This window comes from Canis aureus, chromosome 32 (assembly GCF_053574225.1).
Source record: "Canis aureus isolate CA01 chromosome 32, VMU_Caureus_v.1.0, whole genome shotgun sequence".
NCBI classification, from domain to species: Eukaryota; Metazoa; Chordata; class Mammalia; order Carnivora; family Canidae; genus Canis; species Canis aureus.
The window spans coordinates 13,094,512-13,110,175 of NC_135642.1; the positions used below are offsets into that span (position 1 = coordinate 13,094,512).

At 42.0% G+C, this 15,664-nt stretch overlaps 2 protein-coding genes and 1 long non-coding RNA gene across 8 annotated transcripts in view; 2 read left to right on the forward strand and 1 right to left on the reverse strand.

Moving 5' to 3' along the window:
• The window catches only part of CHP1 (calcineurin like EF-hand protein 1), a 47,976-nt gene extending 44,738 nt beyond the window's left edge, over positions 1-3,238 (forward strand). For both annotated transcript variants that reach the window (XM_077880704.1, XM_077880703.1), the window contains 2 exons: positions 923-1,045; positions 1,212-3,238. In XM_077880704.1, coding sequence (XP_077736830.1) covers positions 923-1,045; positions 1,212-1,265 — 177 coding nt within the window. In that variant the 3' untranslated portion in view covers positions 1,266-3,238. The remainder of the gene's footprint in view (positions 1-922; positions 1,046-1,211) is intronic.
• On the reverse strand, positions 2,278-6,911 carry LOC144303042 (uncharacterized). Its single transcript, XR_013370083.1, has 3 exons — positions 6,351-6,911; positions 5,220-5,368; positions 2,278-3,739 (listed from the first exon to the last, which is right to left on the reverse strand). It is a non-coding gene; the product is annotated as an uncharacterized LOC144303042 (long non-coding RNA).
• A 2,413-nt stretch (positions 6,912-9,324) lies between these two features.
• NUSAP1 (nucleolar and spindle associated protein 1) overlaps positions 9,325-15,664 on the forward strand; it is a 77,424-nt gene continuing 71,084 nt past the window's right edge. For all 5 annotated transcript variants that reach the window (XR_013370076.1, XR_013370078.1, XR_013370077.1 and 2 more), the window contains exons 1-2: positions 9,325-9,484; positions 11,963-12,043. The gene's annotated coding sequence lies outside the window, so the exon portion shown is untranslated. The remainder of the gene's footprint in view (positions 9,485-11,962; positions 12,044-15,664) is intronic.

Genomic DNA, 15,664 nt, shown 5'->3' on the forward strand with positions numbered 1-15,664 from the left:
TTTTTTCTTTCTTACTCTTATTTATTTATTCATGAAAGACACACAGAGAGAGGCAGAGACAGAGGCAGAGGGAGAAATAGGCTCCATGCAGGGAACCTGACATGGGACTCGATTCCAGGTCTCCAGGATCACACCTGGGCTGAAGGTGGCGCTAAACCGCTGAGCCACCTGGGCTGCCCTAAAGTAGCAATTTTCAAAGTTATGTTTATAGCCTAAAGATGTTAGGTGAATTGGGGGGAGGGGTTCATTGTTATGTTTGGAGCAAATTTGGTGAAACAGTGTTCAATCTTCTTTACTACAGCCCTTTAAATGTGCTTGTTATTTTTCTAAAAAGAAGGGTTTCATATTTAACTCTTCAAAGATCTTTATGTTTCTTGGATATACTTTAGGGATAGCTGGGTAAATGTGCTGCTTCAAAGAGGAGTGCATTCATGTGGGATTCCTAGAAAGCCCTACCAAACTGACTTAAACCAATAAGAACTAGCTTGCCTCATGCAACAAGAAATCTGGGGCTAGATTATCTTGATTGATACAGAACCTACGTGATGTCCAGGAACATGCTTCTGTATTCTTGCTCTGGTGTGCGTAACACAGAGGACTTTCACCTCACAGTCCCAGAATGGCTGCTATACCACCAAAGCATCGTCTCTATATTCCAGACAGAAAGAATGGGAAGAGAAAATCCAAAGGACTCACCCCCCAGTGAAGCTTTGCCTTCCTATCCAGTGACCTTGCCAGAGACTTCTGCTTATATCATTGTCTAGAATGGCTTAGATGAGAAGACAAGCGTTCCCACTCTGGCTGTCATATTTGAGGACAAATCAAAAGAAAAGAGGGTGGGAGTGGGCTTTTTCTTTTATCTTAGTAAAAGAGTCCCCCTGGCCCCCAAATCTCCTGTAACTCTTGGTTTTTGGTCCTCTAGGTGCTACGTATGATGGTCGGAGTAAATATCTCAGATGAGCAGCTAGGCAGCATTGCAGACAGGACCATCCAGGAGGCTGATCAGGATGGAGACAGCGCCATATCTTTCACAGAATTTGTTAAGGTCAGTCAGTCACCTCTTGGTTTGAAAATATGAAGAAGTTTGAAAATTCTGCAGAGAATTTTCAGGAGGGAGGCAGAAAAACATTGAGATAAGAATTTGAGACGGTATCTCCTGTTTTGACCTTCATCACCAAAATTGTGTTTTTCATCCCCCCCTCCCCCTCCAGGTTTTGGAGAAAGTAGACGTAGAACAGAAAATGAGCATCCGATTTCTTCACTGAAGGACTGAGACCAAACTGTTCCCTGCTTTCTAGTATTTAAGAACTGGAACTTGAGGGTCCTCCTATCCACTAGCCCCATCTCCACCCCATCATTCCCCTTCTTCCAAAGTACTACTGCTGTTGCATGACAACCCCAAATATGTTCTGTCAACACAAACCTGCCTTTGGTGTATAAACAGGGCATTACAGAATGGTACACCAGTCTATTTCTGTTCAGTATCAGTCACCAGTTATCTCCATTTCTCAGTATCTCCCCTGGTTCGCTGCTGAAGGCCACATGTCCATCCAGTCTGAGAAAGTGAGAGAAGGAATCCATGCCAAGAACCAACCAGCAAAGCTCTTTCACTGGATGTAGACTACAGCCATGCTCCCTTCCCTCCAGCCGGGCTTTGGCATGCTCCTTCATCCTTTTTATATGTCCTTTGCTTCTTCTCTTTCACCCAACATACCATTCTCTTAGTTCTTCAGTCTCCCTGCTTTTTATTAAGCTCTAGTCACTCTGTTCTACTTGGCACCCGAAGCTATACCTGTTAAATGTATTTCTGACTAGGCATGATAGTGCAGTTGTCTGGCGGTTTTTGTCTACCTTTATTCTTAAATGGGTCTCTGGGATGTTGCCTCTCCAGGAGCTTTTCTGTAACCAACATTTCTCTTAGAAGAAAGATCATAAAAAAAAAAAAGAAGAAGAAGAAGAAGAAGAAAGATCATCTCTCGGTCCCCTGCACTCTGCTCTGTCATCAAAAGGCTGTTGGTTGAAAATGTTCTTGTTGAAAGGTGGTGGCCTTGGTGAGAGGTGTAGAGCCAAGACTTCTAGGTGACTTGCCCAGGTCACTCTAACTCTGGCCTCTGATTCTCAACATACATAACACATGGCTACTCTTGTTAGTATAGTGTTGACTCCAGAAAATGGCCATATGCCTGCAGGTTTGCTTAGTTTTGTGATACCATCACCACCAGACTAGCTGCCCTGACAATATGCTTAGGGCTTTTTTCATGGCTTTTTGAAGGAGCCTGTGTACTTTAAAAGCCTGGTGTATCCCTACTTCTGCAGCATGGTTTATGCCTCAGTGTTACGTGCCCTGGTACGTTTTTCACTTCACATTTCCAAATAGAATGAGCAGTGTTAATGGAAGTGCCTAATTTATCCCAGTCCAAGAGATTTAAAGATTGTCCTCCGTGTCTTGAAGTTTTGCACAAAATTCTCAATAAATTTTACACCTGGCAAATGTTAATGCTGGAAGCCATAGTCAGCTCCTAAAAGAGGTCCAAAGCATTGAATGTATTATTATCATAATCTGCCTGGTTACATTGACCTCCTAGCTCCTCTTGTAAACCGCTAGTAATCTATTAGAAGCAAGGAGTCTGGCACCAGTGGCACAACCTGAGGTGGCAACACAGACCTTTCTTTGCCACACCAACTTCTTTGCCTATCCAACTTAGTATAGACCTCAGTGAATTAAGCTGCTGTCATCTGTCTTTGGGAGTCTCTTCGCCTATATATCTGCTCTTGGCTGATTTTCTCTGACTCATTGCTTGCTTGCTTGCTTGCTTGCTTGCTTGGTTGTTTCCTTGCTTTGGAAGGCTATCCAAGATGTATACACACTACTTTAGGAAGGGAATTGCTTAAAAATAACAAGACACTGCAAAAGGGATTGGGAAGAATTGGAATCAGGAGTGACCAGGCTGGATGACTCAAGTATAAATGACTGAGAAATTCTTGATGAAGTATTAGTCTGACTTTGTCATCAAGTGATGTAATGTAGGAAATGCATAAAAGGGAATAACTTTCTGACACTGATCTGTTAGAGAGGTACTTCAGAGACTCCTGGACTTTTGCATATTTAAAGTTCCTAAGATATGGCTTTTTCCTCCTTTTGGCTGTATAGCAAACTGTTTTAATCCACAGTTGTGCCTTATTGTTCCATTTAAATTGTATTCTTTGATCCATCAATAAATACTTGTGGTTAAAATAACTTGGGTCAATTTTGTCTATGCGTTTTATAAGAATTTTATATAACTCAGTCCACTTCAAGTTTGAAATCCCAAACCGTGTTTCCCTTACTCAGGTTTATGTCTGTGCTATCAAATGCATGTTTGCTCTGTTGCTGCCTGGACATATGATGTATTCACCTAGGGACCAGCACTATGTGCTCTGGAGTGTGCTCTCAAGTGTTACCTTGGCCACTTCCCACTCCAGGTAGGATTCCATTTTTGTTCTTGACTCTCTGCCTTTTTAAATACAGAAAAGGACTAAAAGTGGGATATATGTTTACTGCTTGTTATTAAGTCATCCACTTCTTCATGCATTTGCAGCCTCAATGACGTATTATACCCAGCTATTATTACATGGCTTTTCACATCTTCGAGTCTCAATGACTCTTGGAGTCTGTGTGGCTCAGTTGGTTAAGCATCTGCTCTTGATGTCAGGTTCAAGTTCGGCCCCGAGTTGGGCTCCATGCGCAGCATGGAGTCTACTTAAGAAAAAAAAAAAAAAGACTCAGTGACTGCTTAGTCTGGAGGGTACGAATCTCTTAAGGTTTAGTGGCATGCCACAGGACTCAAAGCAATAATAATAGCTGGAATCACCTATACAAATTCTATCACAATACCCTCTTTTTCCCATCTATCTGCCTCAAAACTCCATTCCAAATGGCTTGCACAGTGGTTAAGCTATGTTTCACTTTGAGTCTAATGTTAGGATTCAGTCAAGGAGGAAACTAGATGAAATGACCAAGCAGTCCATTTTGGAAAAAACAGTATTACTGACCATGGCCAAAGGAACAGCAGTCTTGTGACTAAAGCAGAACATAATCAGGCACCTGGGTGGCTCAGTGGTTGAGTGTCTGTCTTTGGTTCAGGTCGTGATCCCAGGGTCCTGGGATCAAGTCCTGCATCAGGCTCCCCATAGGGAACCTGCTTCTCCCTCTGCCTATGTCTCTGCCTCTTTCTCTATGTCTCTCATGAATAAATAAATCTTTTTAAAATAAAAAAGTAGAACATAATGCTGTAAAAATGTGAGATGCCTGGGTGGCTCAGTGGTTGAGCATCTGCCTTGGCTCAGGGCATGATCCCGGAATCCAGGATTGGGTCCCATGTTGGGCTCCCTGCGAGGAGCCTACTTCTCCCTCTGCCTGTGTCTCTGCCTCTCTCTGTGTCTCATGAATAAACCTTTTAAAAATAATACTGTAAAAATGTTATAAAAACATTACAGCATTAAATAGTTTGAAGAAAATTCACGTAACCAGCTTGATTTCTCTTGTTCCTTTCTGGTCTATCCATGCATTACATATTTGAACATAAAAGGAACATAACACAAAGATTATATCAGTTTTTAAAAACTAACATATTTCCCTATGTGATCTGTTTTTCCTACTTTGTATTAATGTTTACATAATATTTTACTAAATTGATATAGTATTTAAGTATTACTCTGTTTATTGTTTCCAATTTTATGTTATAAATAATGATACAGGGGGACGCCTGGGTGGCTCAGTGGTTGAGTGTCTGTCTTTAGCTCAGGGCATGATCCCGGGGTCCTGGGATCGAGTCCTGCATTGGGCTCCCTGCGGGGAGCCTGCTTCTCCCTCAGCCTATGTCTCTGTGTTTCTCATGAATGAATGAATGAATGAATAAAATCTTTAAAAAAATAATGATACAGTGAATACCTTTCTGCACATAACTTTTTTCTTTGAAAAGATTTTACAGGAGTGGGATTATGGGATTACTAGGTCAAGTTTTGGTCATATGGCATATCAAGTTTTGATATGCCTCCAAAGAAATGAATGTCAAACTGCCATAAGTAATTGAATTACCTTTTTACCTTCAGTGTATTTTTTCAGAATATTCTTTACTGTCATCTATTTTTTTTTCAAATTGTTTTTAGAATCCTGTTATCAAGTTTTGTGTTTAAAATACTTACTAGGAAAAAATAAATAAATAAAATAAAATACTTACCAGGGGATGCCTGGGTGGCTCAGCAGTTAAGCGTCTGCCTTTGGCTCAGGGCATGATCCTGGGGTCCTGGGATTTAGTCGTCCCACATTGGGCTCCCTGAAGGGAGCCTGCTTCTCCTGCCTGTGTCTCTGCGTCTCTCTGTTGTGTCTCTCATGAATAAACAAATAAAATCTTTTATTTTTTTTTTTATTTTTTTTTTATTTATGATAGTCACAGAGAGAGAGAGAGAGAGAGAGAGAGAGGCAGAGACACAGGGAGAAGCAGGCTCCATGCACCGGGAGCCTGATATGGGATTCGATCCCGGGTCTCCAGGATCGCGCCCTAGGCCAAAGGCAGGCGCCAAACCGCTGCGCCACCTAGGGATCCCCAAATAAAATCTTTTAAAAAAATAATAAAATCTTACTAGAATAGGGGCACCTGAGTGGATCAGTGGTTGAGCCTCTGTGTCTTCTGCTCAGGTCATGATCCTGGGTTTCTAGGATCGAGACCCGGATCCATCTCCCCACAGGGAGCCTGCTTCTCCCTCTGCCTATGTCTCTGCCTCTCGCTCTGTGTCTCTTATGAATAAATAAAATCTTTTTAAAAGTTGGCTAGAATATGGCACACCTGGGTGTCTCAGTTAAGTGACCAACTCTTGATTTGGCTCAGGTCATGATCTCAGGGTCATGAGATCAAACCCTGCGGCTGGCTCTGCCCCTCCCCCACTCTATTGCATCTTCTAAAAATAAATAACCTTTAGAAATAAAAGTTATTAGAATTGATCATGTTGATTAGGACTTAGAGCAAGCATTCATTGCAAAGATGCCTCAGAGAAGACTCCAGGGACTCCTGGGACTCCAGGATCATGCCCTGAGCCAAAGGCAGACAGACTATCTTTACGTTTGGTTTCTTACACTACAAACCATGTATTTATCCTGTTTCCCAAACACTAAGAGTAGAATTGCTTGGAAGGAAGTCATCTGGACTGAAATTCCCTAAATTCACATTATTTTGGCTTAGCTTTGAGTCAAATGATTCAAATTAAAGATAGCTGGTATTTTCTAATACAAATCTCTTTAACATCTAGTTTAGTAGAAACTTAAGCTTAAAGACTTTCTTTTCCTCTGTACCAAGGAGTGATAGGAGATTTACCTGTAAGTTTGTGAAATACTGCAGGCCACTTCTTCCCAGCTCTGGGATGGAGCAGACAGTAATGAGCCTCATGTCTTTTAAGATGGAATAAGTAACTAGGCTGACATCTTTACCTGAGGTATAAGCTGATCAAGGACTTGGTCTTGAGATGCCAAGACTCAGTTGTTCTTTTTTTCTCTATACTCTTCAGTCTTCAACATACTAGATTCTGATCTCTTGTCAAAACTAGAAAGACCGTGGAGAGATAGCATTGACACTTTACACCACCTTTTACAATCTATTTAAGAACTGAACCAGGGACACCTGGGTGGCTCAGCTGTAGAGCATGTCTGCCTTTGGTTCAGGGCGTGACCCTAGGTTCAAGGGTTCAAGGTCAAGCCCCATGTTAAGCTCCCTGCTCAGTGGGGAGCCTCCTTCTCTCACACCCTCTCTTTGTCTCTCATGAATTTTTAAAGATTTTATTTATTCATGAGAGACAGAGGAAGAAGCAGGCTCCATGCAGGGAGCCAGATGGTAGGACTCGATCCCGGGACTCCAGGATCATGCCCTGAGCCGAAGGCAGACAGATGCTCAACCACGGAGCCACCCAGACGTCCCAATAAATAAAATCTTAAAAAAAAATAACAAAACTGAACCAGGTAGATGAATTGTTTTGTTCCTGTACCTGAATGTGGCTGCAGAAATAAAAATTAATCCAAAAAGTTCTCTTGGCTGCTATAATAGATATCAGGCACCATTTTAAACATTTAGTTTTATTCACAGAAAATCTCTTACTCCCTAAAACACACAATCTCTTTAGAAACAATTTTTTTTTAAAGATTTTATTTATTCATGAGAGACACAGAGAGAAAGAGAGAGAGAGAGGCAGACACAGGCAGAGGGAGAAGCAGGCTCCACACAGGGAGCCTGACATGGGACCCCAATATTACACCCTGGGCCGAAGGCAGGCGCCAAACCACCAAGCCACCCAGGGATCCCTTAAGATTTTATTTTTAAGTAATGTCTATACCCAATGTATGACTTGAACCTGAAGCCCCAAAATCAAGAGTAATATGCTTTACCAATAAGCCAGCCAGGACCCCCTCTTAGAAACTTTTTTTTTTTTTAGAGGTGAGGGTAGGAGCAGAGGAAGAAGGAGAAAGAGAATCTTAAACTAGGCTCCACACCCAGCATGGGGCCCAATGTGGGGTGCAGTGTCACAACCCTGAGATCATGACCTGAGTCGAAATCAAGAGTCAGATACTTAAACTGAGCCATCCAGGCAACCCAGAATTTTTTTTTTTAAAGATTTTATTTCCTTATTCATGGGAGACAGAGAGAGAGAGAGAGAGAGGCAAAGACATAGGCAGAGGGAGAAGCAGGCTCCATACAAGGAGCCTGATATGGGACTCGATACAGGGACTTTGGGATCACGCCCTGGGCTGAAGACAGGCTCAACTGCTGAGCCACCTGGGTGTCCCTCTCCCAGTATGTTTTATATTTTTGGTGTATATATCTTGAATTTGTTTTATTAAATTTTTCTAAGTATTGTATTCTTTTTTTGTATTCTTTTTTGATGCTATTGTGAATGCAGTTGTTAATTTCATTTTTTGTTAGTGTAGAGAAATTGTTGATTTCTGTATACTTAGCTTGTATTCTGCAACCTCATTTAACCTAGAAATACCAGTACTTTTGTTTTTGCTCTGTGTGCTCGCACGCATGCTCTTTATGGTTTTCAACAGAGGATCATATCACCCACCTGCAAATAAAGGCAGTTTTGTTTCTTCCAGTCTTGATGCCTTTTGTTTGCCTTTTTGCATTGGCTACACCCTCCAGTACAATGTTGAACAGAGGTGAAGGAAGCCTCTGTCCTTGCTTGGTTTCTGATCTTAAAGGGACAATATGAAGTCTCAGTATTGAGTATGGTGTTTGTTTAAGTAGGTTACATGCCCAAAGCTAAGCTTGATCTCAGAAGTCTGGGATCAAGAATAGCATGCTCTTCTGACTGAGCTAGCCAGGCACCCGCATTTTAACTGAAGATTTTCCCTTAGTTGCCCTTTATCATTAATCTCTGTAAAAATAAGACTCCTTGGCTTCATCCGAGGAGTTTGGGAATTGGATCTTAGGAATCCGTACTTCTAGGAAGCAGCCTATTTAACAGCCTTAGTGGTGTTTGAGGACTTAACATCTCTTACCTGAAAGCCGCCTGTGGCACCTTGTAATAGCAACTTTTAATTACCCTTCCTGCCTCTCCTGGAACAACCCATATAGAAAGGATCTCAAGAGCCCTACAGCTAAGTGTAAGAAGCAACAAAACTGTCAGTTATAACGGTTTGGCATTTGGCAGAAGAATCTTCAAAGAATTTGTTCTGTACTGACCAGAGCTGGAAACAGCGGTCTGACGTTTGGACCCTTTACGAGTGGAAATGAGTCAGAATCAGATGCAAGCCGGAGCTATTAAATTGTCTGCATAGGTGTGGTATTATGCCCAGGATTAAAAGCTCCCGGTCGGAGAATGAAATTATTAGCAGTACAGTTGAACCTAACCATGGCTTAAAATTGTCATGCGACCTGGCAGTCCGGGTGGCTCAGAGGTTTAGCGCCGGCGTCGGCCCAGGTCGTGGTCCTGGAGACAAGAGATCGAGTCCCACGTCGGGCTTCCTGCATGGAGCCTGCTTCTCCCTCTGCCTGTGTCTCTGCCTCTCTGTATCTCTCATGAATAAATAAATGAAATTTAAAAAAAAAATTGTCATGCGACCTAGCCAGACTACCTTTTCCGAAGTGATACAGCTTCTACGCGGAAATAATTTTACATTTCTAACAAGTGAGCTACAAAAACGTTTTCCCCGGTTACCTTAGCCCTGGGACCCAATCCGACAAAAAAAAAAAAAAAAAAGGCTCCAAGAGTGGTGTCAGCAGTACTGACTGACGTACTTAACCAGCCTACAGAGGGAAGAGAGTGCGCTTGCGCAAGTCCTTATCCAATCAGGACCCGGCGGCAGTGGCGGGGGCGGGGTTTGTTGAAACGGACGCCGCAGGGTTGGAGGACACGGAAAAGAGCGAAGATGGCGGAGTGAGACGTTCCGCTGCCAGCCGGCCGTTGGGCCGGGGGCGATAAAGCCCCCGGACGGTGCAGAGCTTCTGGTGGGTTTGAGGTAAGCGGAGAGAATCGGCGACGGGGAAGCAGCAGGAGGTGGCGCGGCCCAGCCTGGCCGGGGAACCGGAGCGCGCGGAGCCTGCCTGCAGCCGGCGCGGGCCTCGGCCTGGCGCGGGTTTCCTTCGGCGCTGCCTCGGGGCGGCGGTACAAGCCTTCCGGGGTGTGTCGCACCAACGCCTCATCCTCTACCCGCCGCTGCCCTTCTCGGTGCTTTTTTGGCTGCCTTTGTGCTTTGGGCTTGTTCCCAGGTGATTGCACCCACGCAGGTGTCTATCTGCCGGTCGCTGCGTCGTCCAGCGGTTTATCTTTTGAAGAATTCCTTTATTTTATTGATTTTTTTTAAAAAAAATATTCCTCGCCCCACGGCTTCGTGCCCACTGTTTTGCCTGAGTCTCCGATATCAGTCGAGTTCTGTTGGGGCCCTAATTTGTGTCCCCGGTCCATTGACCTTGAGATTCGATGTACCAGGTTCTCCCCCGGGATTTGTGTGTATCGTTCACATTCTCTTGCTACCTATCCATTCGTTACCACTCCCACCCTTCAAACTTTTGAGATCCGAGCAAGCATCTTTGTCCTTCTATGACCTGGTAATTGCTTAATGGCGCATGCATCTCGACTGACTCTAGGTCCCAAGAGAATTCACTGTTGTTTTCCAGAATTAAAGGAGCCAGTGTTCAATTTTTATTTATAATTTATAGAGATAATGAGAAAGAGTTTGGGGAAGAATGTAATTTGTGTAATGTGGGGTTGCAAAGTATAATACTGTCATTTGGGGCAGCCCCGGTGGCTCAGCTGTTTAGCGCCGCCTTCGGCCCAGGGCGTGAACCTCGAGACCGGGGATCGAGTCCCACGTCGGGTTCCCTGCGTGGAGCCTGCTTCTCCTGCCTATGCCTCTGCCTTTCTCTCTCTCTCTCTCTCTCTCTCTCTCTCTCTCTCGAATAAATATTTAAAAAATTACTGTCAGTCCTTTGTATTCGGTTCTTGTTTATTGGGTTTCTTTTTGTAATTTGGGTTTTTATAACCCCTCATTCGTTCCTTCAGTTAAATTCTTGGAAAGTTTCCTGTTACTAGGTTTCTGAATTGGTGAAGCCTATTTAAAATTGGCATGTTAGGGGATCCCTGGGTGGCTCAGCGGTTTTGCGCCTGCCTTTGGCCCAGGGCGCGCGATCCTGGAGTCCCGGGATCGAGTCCCGCGTCGGGCTCCCGGCATGGAGCCTGCTTCTCCCTCTGCCTGTGTCTCTGCCTCTCTCTCTCTCTCTCTCTCTATGTCTATCATAAATAAATAAATAAATCTTAAAAAAAAATAAAATTGGCATGTTAAAAAAAATAAAAAATAAAATTGGCATGTTAGTTGGATCCAGTTTGATTGATATGTCATAATAGGAATGAATGTTTCTGTATGCTCTTTGCTGGTCCTTGATTTAGCCACACTGGAAATACTTTGTAAAGAAATAGCTTCCTGGGATCCCTGGGTGGCGCAGCGGTTTGGCGCCTGCCTTTGGCCCAGGGCGCGATCCTGGAGACCCGGGATCGAATCCCACATCGGGCTCCCGGTGCATGGAGCCTGCTTCTTCCTCTGCCTATGTCTCTGCCTCTCTCTCTCTCTCTCTCTCTCTGTGACTATCATAAATAAATTAAAAAAATTTTTTTAAATAATAAAAAAAAAAAAGAAATAGCTTCCTTATAAATAAGACCTTTCACTGGCTTTTGTCAGTTTTTTTTTATTTTTTCAATTTCATCTAGCAGAAGAGAGATACACCAGGCAGAGGAAAGGAACAGAACGTTATTCTTTCCTATATTATAACGGGTGTGGTCATCTATATTGAAGCAAAGGTCTTTTGTGAGAAAAAGGACCACAGCATCAGATTCTTAGTGGGAACCACTGATTCAAGAGCTTTGACATCTTTATTAAATTAGTTCCAGTGTAGGTAAAGAGTAACTTCTGACTAGTCCTTTTTTTTTTTTTTAAGCTTTTATTTATTTATTCATGAGAGACACAAGGAGAGAGAGACAGAGACATAGAAGGAGAAGCAGGCTCCATGCAAGGAGCTCAATGTGGGACTCAATCCCTGGACCCCAGAATCATGTCCTGAGCCGAAGGTGGACGCTCAACCACTGAGCCACCCAGGCATCCCTCTGACTATTCGTCTGAATGTTGTTTTTTTTTTTTCTTTTGGAAAGATTTATTTACTCGTTTTAGAGAAGGAGAGAGCCAGAGAGAGCATGAGTGGGGGGAGGAGCAGAGGGAATGAATCCAGCAGGCACACATATATACACACACACAGCTGAGGTTGGAGCCCTACCTGGGGCTAGATTCCAAGATCCATGATATCATGACCTGAGCGGAAACCAAGAGTTGGACCCTCAAACAACTGAGCCACCCAGGTGACCCATGGTGATGTTTTTTCAAATAGCTTGGTTTATTTGAATAGTTTTACACAGAAGCATATAATGTTTATATTTTTCCTTATCACAGGAAGAACATTTTCTTTGGCTTCCAGGTGCTTTGGTATTCATCTTGAGAAGAAAACAAAATTCTGAACTCAGGATTCGGCAAGTGAGTAATAATAGTAATAATAGTGGCTAATGCTTCCAGATACTGTTTAAGCAGCTTGAAAAATAGCTAGAAAATGAATATCAAAAATGACTAGAAATTATTTACATTTAAGCTAAATCTTATATTTTCAGTAAAGGCAACATATCAAGTATAAAAAAGAAAAGAAAAACTTGATCATTTGCCCAAACCAGTAATTTTTATTGGATAAAGAAAAGGGTACAGATTTAATTAAATTGGAGATCAACTGATAAAATATAAATGTTACTAGGGAAATTTCTTTTTATTATTTTTTTTCTTAAAGATTTTATTTATTCATGAGAGACACAGAGAGAAGGCAGAGACATAGGCAGAAGGAGAAGCAGACTCCTCTCAGGGAGCCTGATGTGGAACTCAATCCCGGAACTCAGGGATTGCACCTAAGCCAAAGGCAGACGCTCAACTGCTGAGCCACCCAGGTGTCCCACTAGGGAAATTTTAGAATATGTTCACTTGTTGGAATTATAGATAAATATTGATATTTTAATCTTTAATTTCTAAAGTAAAGTATGCCTTTACTATTACTAGATGTGAGTCTATTCTATGCCAAATGTCGCTGTTTTCCAAATTTACCACAGATTTAAGTATGTTCTTTTGCTCAAAGAGCAAGCGGTGATACATGCTTTTATAACTGATAATAACCTTGTCTGTAAAATCGGGTTCATACTTACTATATTAGTTTCCTAGGGCTGCCATAACAAACTGGGTGACTTAGAACAACGGAAATAAATTGATATGGTCTCACAGCTTTGGAGATAAAACATCCAAAATCAAGGTGTTGGCAGGGCTATAGTCCCTTTGAAGGTACGAGGGAAGGATGTGTTTCAGGCTCTTTTTCTAACTTTTGATGGTTCGTTCCTTGGCTTGTGGCAGCATGACTCTAGTCTTCACATGGCATTCTCCCTGTGTATATGTCTGTGTCCTAAGTTCTCTCTTTTATGAGGACACTAGTCAGGTTAGGGGCCCACTCTGCTCCAGAATGACCTCATTTTAACTATACCTGTAATGACTATTTCCGAATAAGGTCACATTTTGAGGTACTAGGGATTAGGACTTCAATTTGTGAATTTGTGGAGGACACAGTTCAATTTATAAGATCTACTTAGTCATGTACATTGATTGTATTACTTGGAAATCATTCAATGTACAGCAGCTTTATGGATTAAAATATTGTATATCACTTAAAAGGTACTTAAGAACACTCAAAATCATAAAGACAGTAAGTAGGATGGTTGTTGTCAGGGGCTTCAAGAACGTGAAATTGGGAATTATTATTTAATGGGGGAGTTTCAGTTTTGCAAATGAAGAAAGTTCTGGAAGTGGAAGGTGGTGATGCTTGCACAACAATTTGAATGTACTTAATACCACTGAACTGAATACTTAAAAAGGGTGAAGATGGGGCAACCCTGGTGGCTCAGCAGTTTAGGGCCACCTTCAGCCCTGGGTGTGATCCTGGAGACTGGGGATCCTGTCACACGTCAGGCTCCCTGCATGGGCAGCCTGCTTCTCCCTCTACCTGTGTCTCTGCCTCTCTCTCTCTGTGTCTCTCATGAATAAATAAATAAAATCTTAAAGGGGGGGTGAAGGTGATAAATTTTAAATTATGTGTATTTTACCACAATAAAAACAAATTGAAAAATAAGTAATTAGAAAATTCCAGCTATACAGATAGTCCCTGACACCCCTTAACAATTTTTTTGCCTTTAAGGAAAAAAATTTTTTTAAAGATTTTATTTATTTATTCATGAGAGAGAGAGGCAGAGACACAGGCAGAGGGAGAAGTAGGCTCCATGCAGGCTCCTAATGTGGGACTGGATCCCGGGTATCCCGGATCACGCCCTGGGCTGAAGGCGGCGCTAAACCGCTGAGCCACCCGAGACCACCCTAAGGAAAAAAAATTTTTTTTAAAGATTTTATTAAAAGAAGATTTTATTTATTTACTTGAGAGAGAGAACACATGCAGGGAGAGGGGCAAAGGGAGAGGGACTCGATTCCAGGACCCTGGTATCATGACCTGAGCTGAAGGCAGAAGCTTAACCAACTGAGTCACTGGGCACCCCAACAGTTTTTTGCCTTTTCGGTGGTGTAAAGTGGTATATATTCAGTGGAAATCATACTTCAGTTTTTAAATTTTGACCTATTCCCTGGGTAGCAATATGTAGTATAATGCTTTTATGGTGCTGGGCACTGGCAGCAAGCCATAGCTGCAAGTCAACCATGTGCTCCATGAGGGTAAACAGGCAGTACACATATAATGGTTGTGTTACTCACTTTTAGTACAGTATTCAATAAATTCTATGAGATATTCAATAATTTATTTTCACATAAGCTTTGGGTTAGATAAATATGCCCAACAGCAGGCTAATAAAAGTTTTCTGAGCACATTTAAGGTAGGCTAGGCTAAGCTATGAGGTTTGGTAAGTTAGGTGTGTTGAATGCATTTTTGACTTAGGATATTTTCAACATAGGATGGGTTTATCAGATCATAAGGAAGATCTGTATTACAATATTAAGAAAAGGAATAAAAACTGTTAGGACAACTTTAGGTGATAGAGTACCATATGACTTCACAGCAGAGGCTTTGTTACTTGAATTTAGAGACTTAATTAAATCAAGTTAGATAGGGGGCGCCTGGGTGGTGCAAGTTGGTTAAGTGTCCAACTCTTGGTTTCAGTTTCAGCTCCTGTCTTGATCTCAGGGTTGTGAGATTGAGCCCCACCCATGTTAGGCTCTGTGCTGATTGGGATTTTCTCTCTCCCTCTCCCTTTGTCTTCTCAAACTTGTGTGTGTGCCATGCCCACACATTCACCCTCTCTCTCTCTCTCAAATAAATAATTTTTTTAAAGATTTATTTATTAATGAGAGACACACAGAGAGAAAGGCAGAGACACTGGCAGAGGGAGAAGCAGGCTTTTTGCGGGGAGCCCCATATGAGACTCGATCCTGGACTCTGGGATCACACCCTGAGCCAAAGGCAGATGCTCAACCACTGAGCCACGCAGGTACCCCAGGTACCTTTAATACTGATAGCTTTAATAATGATATGGAATGATCACTAATATACATTGAAGGGAAAAGCAAGGTACAGAACAAGGTGTATAGTGTACTTTAATTTGTAGGGAGAAAATAAATCTACTTACACAGATATTACATAACCTTAGAATATCTAAAAGGATATGGAAGAAACATTGTATATCCGCTTGTACCTTTTCTTATTATGTGCTTTTGTTACCTATTCAAATAAATAATTTAAAATTTTCAAAGAATAGAAGCACTATTGAGTGCTTGGCTTAATGTTGATTGGCTGAGAAGTTAAATTTTTGCTCAGGCAGTGATTTTACATTAGGAGAGTCTATCTATTTCTGGGGGCAGAAACTGCCCAGGAGGCCTAGTAGTATTTTAATGAAGCACTTAAAAACTTAACTGGAATGATAAGGATATCCACTGTGTTTTGTAAAATGTGTTCTGTATTTATATAGCAAAGTAAGAAAGAATTTTTATTTTTTAATGGAGTACTTAACTCCCATGATAGATCGTTCTTCCTGTCCTTAAAGGAAGCAGTGTATTAGTTATCTAATGGTACAT